This window comes from Phaseolus vulgaris, chromosome 7, assembly GCF_051622355.1.
Source record: "Phaseolus vulgaris cultivar YP4 chromosome 7, ASM5162235v1, whole genome shotgun sequence".
Taxonomy (NCBI): domain Eukaryota; kingdom Viridiplantae; phylum Streptophyta; class Magnoliopsida; order Fabales; family Fabaceae; genus Phaseolus; species Phaseolus vulgaris.
The window spans coordinates 43,109,528-43,114,271 of NC_143504.1; the positions used below are offsets into that span (position 1 = coordinate 43,109,528).

Consider the following 4,744-nt stretch of genomic DNA (forward strand, 5'->3'; position numbering starts at 1 on the left):
CAACAACAAAAAATTAAAAAAAACTTAAGTGAAAGCGTGGTATATCACACCGGTTAGAAGACCTAGAAACTATTAAGTTTTACCTTTTTTTTTAGTTCAATTAAATTAATTGTTACTTATATTTCATAATAGTGCAATAAACAACAAGGGAATTTTGAATGTGGTTACTATGTGATGCATTGGATGTGAATCATAGCACGTGTGAGGATTACAGACTCTTCGGAGCAGATATTATGTGATTTTAAATGCTCTAACTTCTCATCCTAGATATTTAAAGTTAGTATAAACACTAATATACACTCTTACATTTCTCTTCTTTTTGAAGATTTTGAGTCACTAAGAAAAAAAAATCTTGAAGAATATTTACAGGCTTACAAATTTGAGTAAAAGAATATTTTATTAAATTTATAACAAAAAAAAAACTGGCACATTTTACACCGGTTATGACCATAATCAATGTAATATGGGGCTCAATTCACTTAGAAAATGAGCTTCAGAGGAAAATTTTACACCGCTAATGACCATAACCGATGTAATATGGGCCTCATTCATAAATCAAAATTGGCCTTATATTACACTGGTTGGCTCGAGTAACCGGTGTAATATACGACCACATATAACATCGGTTGCTCAACTGGTGTTATATGTAATTCACATTTTACAACACCCACGTCCACACTAGTGGTAGGACCGGTGTAAAAGGCCTCATAGAACCGGTGTAAAATGTCATTTATGCACTAATGTAGCCCAAAATCATTCAAGGCAGTGAATTTCTCAACCACATACTTTATGGAAGTTATGATGATTGAGTTTCTTTGTTCCACGCCCACTGGAACAATTTGTAAAGAAAACTCACAATTCACTAAACCATCTAATATACACAAATGCGAAACAAATAATAGAGGAAATCACAAGAACTGAGAAAGTAAACAAGAACAAAATAAACAAACAATTACATATATAAAATTTAACGTGGTTCAACTAAAACCCAACCTATGTACATGGTTAGAAATTCACTATGGATAGATTCTAATATTACAACATAAAGTTTCTCTCAAGTCTTACGAGTGAACCCTCAACACAAATTTAAGAAAAAACTATTTAGTACAATGTCCTACATAAACAGACAAAATTTTATAACTAACTCCCAACAGAAGATGCGCCAAAACAAAAATACGTCACATACACAGTGATTACGTTTGGGGAGCGTGAAATGTCAACTAACACTTGAAAGTTATACATAAGAGGTAGAAGGTTTGAACATAAGCTTTAATTCATATAGACCATCTTAAATCACTAGACGGCCTTTCACAACAAGATACACTACAAGAAAACTTCATATTACATACAACACATATTCGTATGTAAGATACCAAATCCGTATGTAAAACATAATTACATATGGATTATATATGGACAAATATCCGTATATAATACTGACGTCTGTTACATACAGATTTAAATTTTGGTATGTAAATACATATGAATATATCCGTATGTAATGGTTGTTTTTAGGGTTTAGGGTTTAGGCTTTAGGATTAAGATTTTAGGGTTTAAACAAAGAGTTTTTAAAAATTTTGGGGAATCTATTCTTAAGCTAAAGATTATCTGTTCACACATCCCATAGTTTACTTTTGGATCAGAGCCCACTTGCCATACAACATTTGAATCAAACCACCTCTTACCTTGCCTTGTATCACACACTTTACATAAGTCATTTGACCATCTAGATTTGTGTTTGTTTAGACTCGTTGCAAATTTTATAAATTTTAAATAGAAATGGAAAAGGGCAAGGTAACGATGCTTGTTTATAAATTTATAAAGTATGAAATACATCACAAGGTAACGATGCAATCGAGCCTAAATAAAATTTAAATTATATGAATTATAAATTTAATTAAATGTGTCCTTATAAGTGAATAAGGAATATGCACACTAGTACAAAAGTTTAAAACAATGATCCATTATTTAATGTGGTTTTAGGATTAGACGTTGTCTTTCAAAACACGATTGCATTTTTTGAAATTAATTTGATTTAAGAATGGGGCTATTATAAATAGTCGCCTTCTTAAAACATTTTTTTACCCTAATTCTGAAGCGCGCCACTTACGCTTTCATAGCTTATTTCTTCTTGGCGCTCGTGTTTTCTCTCTATTTCTGCTCTGGTGTTCCTATCTTCTTTTGCGGGCTTCATTGTGTTCTCGTGCCATTGTAAGTTCGTTTCGATCAACTCTCTTTCTTTTTCACCAATGATTTATAATTTTTTTCGTTTCATTTATTTGTTTGTTTTCTTGCATTGGCGAAGGGTTCTCTGGCGCTTCGTTTTCTCTTATGTTTTTGCTCTCGTCTTCTGCGACCCTTCATTGTCTTCTTCGTTTCATTGTAAGTTCGTTTCGAGCTCTCTTTCTTTTTCACCATTGGCGAAGGTGACCACTGCTCCGTCGTTGTTGCCTCCGTCGTTGTTGTCTTAGGGTTTAGGGTTTAGGGTTTAGAATGCGACTATTTACCATAGTCGCATTTATAAATGGCCACCTTCTTATCTCTTGTATTTTTTTACTACGTGTACAACAAATGCGGCTATAAAGCCACTGTTTTAAATAAAAAATAGTCGTTGTCTTTTAATATTTCTACATTAGTGGCAACTCAACTAGGGGTGGCAAAACGGGCTAGCCTGGTTCTTTTTGGCCCGATATGTCACTGATCAGTCGAGGTTATACGGCTGAATTAGTAATTTTCCTCCGTCTGAGAGTGGGTTAGCAGGCTGAGCCACCATTTTTATTTTTTTGGTAATTATTTTGTGTTTGGACTATTTACTTGATTATAGTATTTGATATCACTTTTTGGACAACAAAAATACAAGGAAGGGCAATAACATTGAATCAAACTTTAATATTCTAATGAAAGAAGATTTAATGTCTAACAAAATAAAGTAAATACCAATAATACTTCAATAAATAAACTGATGTATAAAAAACTAATGTAAATAAAGTTTTATATAAAACATGGACAACCACCAATTTTAATTAAAAAAAACATGAGATTCCTATTTAAAAGTAACAAAATTAAGGTCAACTGACGGATTAGCTCCCTACCTGTTACCTGCCAGGTTAGGCAGGTTAGGTGAAAGGCTAATTAACCCATTCTACTTAAATGATGGCAGTCAAACCCGGTCCATTTTGTCATTTCAAAACTCAATCATCTTATTCAATTTTTAACTCACTGAATTAGTGCATTAAACTACTTAAGTGATCTCACCACACTTTACCGATTAGATGAGTTCAATTAATTTTGTCATCTTTAACCATAAGTTTCAATATTGGATTGAATTTATTAACCACAATAATGGTCTGTATAATATGTTAGTGCTATTTATTTATATTTAGATAAATAAAAAATTCCTGTTTAATTAATCTTAATAAAATAATTTTGAAACATATACTATATAAATTTGTTTGTTTGTTTTTCTCATGAACTTTTTTCTTAAAAATGAGTTTATGATTCACAAACATAATTTATGGAAATATATATGAAGACCATTTACCCAAATACAATAGAATTTACTTATTTTTAAGAAACATTTATATGGGGGAACTTGTTTAATAACAAGTTCTTTCCAAACAAATTTATTCATTAGAAATAAAGGCAATCCTAAGCATATGCCTTTTTAATAGCTGCTGCCAATTCATCGTAGGCTAGTTCGAGAGCAGTGCTGAGTTCATCAGTCCATTTGTCTCCAACTGCTTCCTTTAATGTTTTAAGCAAAGCCTCTTTTACCACCTGCAATTCATACATACCCATGCTTTAGCTCTTATTTCATATCAAACTTCAAAATTTAACACTATAAAACAATATTCATTAACGCTACCAGAAACTGAGAATCGTTTACTCCTTTTTGAGAGTGGATAGAACCAAGTGCAGCATCAGCCACCACTGCTCCATTTGCTCGAAGTTGTGCAGCTGAATCACGCACCTACAATTTCAAAAATATCATAATATTATTATTAATTCATGAAACATCCAAAAATGACAAAAATTCACATAAAATTTGATTTGGTTGAGACTTACCAATCCAAAAAGGCTTTCAGCATGAGCCGTGAGCTTAGGATTAGTGGGATCTACTCCATTAGCAAGAAATGAAAACAAGTTCTTTGCTGCTGGTGCTTTCTCCAGTATCCTATTATTTTTATATATATTATTTCGTCAAACCAAAACACAAACAAACAAACAAAACACACATGTTTAAACAAAACACTTACGAGGTGTAGAACACAACACTGTATTGTGGAATGTTTCCCTTGAATGCTTCCCATGAGCTGTTCACCAGAGCCTCTTGCTTCTCAGTGAAAGCACCCATTTTTCTTTTCTACTTTTCTCTTATTTCTATCTCTTCAATTCAAGTTATGCAACAACTTCACATCCTCTACTTCTTTATATAGAAACCTAATTGGAGTCAGAAAAACTAAATCATATGTCTCTTGTAATTGGCTTGTTGAGTTGAGGGTGTCAATTGGCATGACGAAAAGCCAATAATCTTTTCAAATAATAAAAGAATTCAGTTAATCAAAGTAAATTCGTAATTTAATTACAAGTGTGGTTAACACATGCCCTAAGGACATTAATTAAGAAATTAAAAGAAAAAAAAATTCTGCATTTTTTGTATTACAAATTATACAACAAATGTAACACCCAAAAATAATCTATACTTGTCCAGTATATGTAAAAATCAAAACTAATATAAATATAT

General features: G+C 31.9%; 1 protein-coding gene across 1 annotated transcript; it reads right to left on the minus strand.

Moving 5' to 3' along the window:
• Nucleotides 1-3,536: 3,536 nt before the first annotated feature.
• LOC137829559 (leghemoglobin alpha) lies at nt 3,537-4,405 on the minus strand. The gene is made up of 4 exons (XM_068636385.2): nt 4,257-4,405; nt 4,066-4,174; nt 3,866-3,970; nt 3,537-3,777 (listed from the first exon to the last, which is right to left on the minus strand). Exons 1-4 carry the CDS (start codon nt 4,352-4,354, stop codon nt 3,649-3,651), a joined length of 441 nt encoding a protein of 146 aa, XP_068492486.1. The 5' UTR covers nt 4,355-4,405; the 3' UTR covers nt 3,537-3,648.
• Nucleotides 4,406-4,744: the final 339 nt, after the last annotated feature.

Coding starts and splice junctions, on each gene's coding strand:
- LOC137829559 (XM_068636385.2), bottom strand. CDS start 4,354: ATGGGTGCTTTCACTGAGAAGCAAGAGGCTCTGGTGAACAGCTCATGG. Junction 4,175..4,256: donor AGTGTTGTGTTCTACACCTC/GTAAGTGTTTTG, acceptor TAAAAATAATAG/GATACTGGAGAAAGCACCAG. Junction 3,971..4,065: donor CTGAAAGCCTTTTTGGATTG/GTAAGTCTCAAC, acceptor TTGAAATTGTAG/GTGCGTGATTCAGCTGCACA.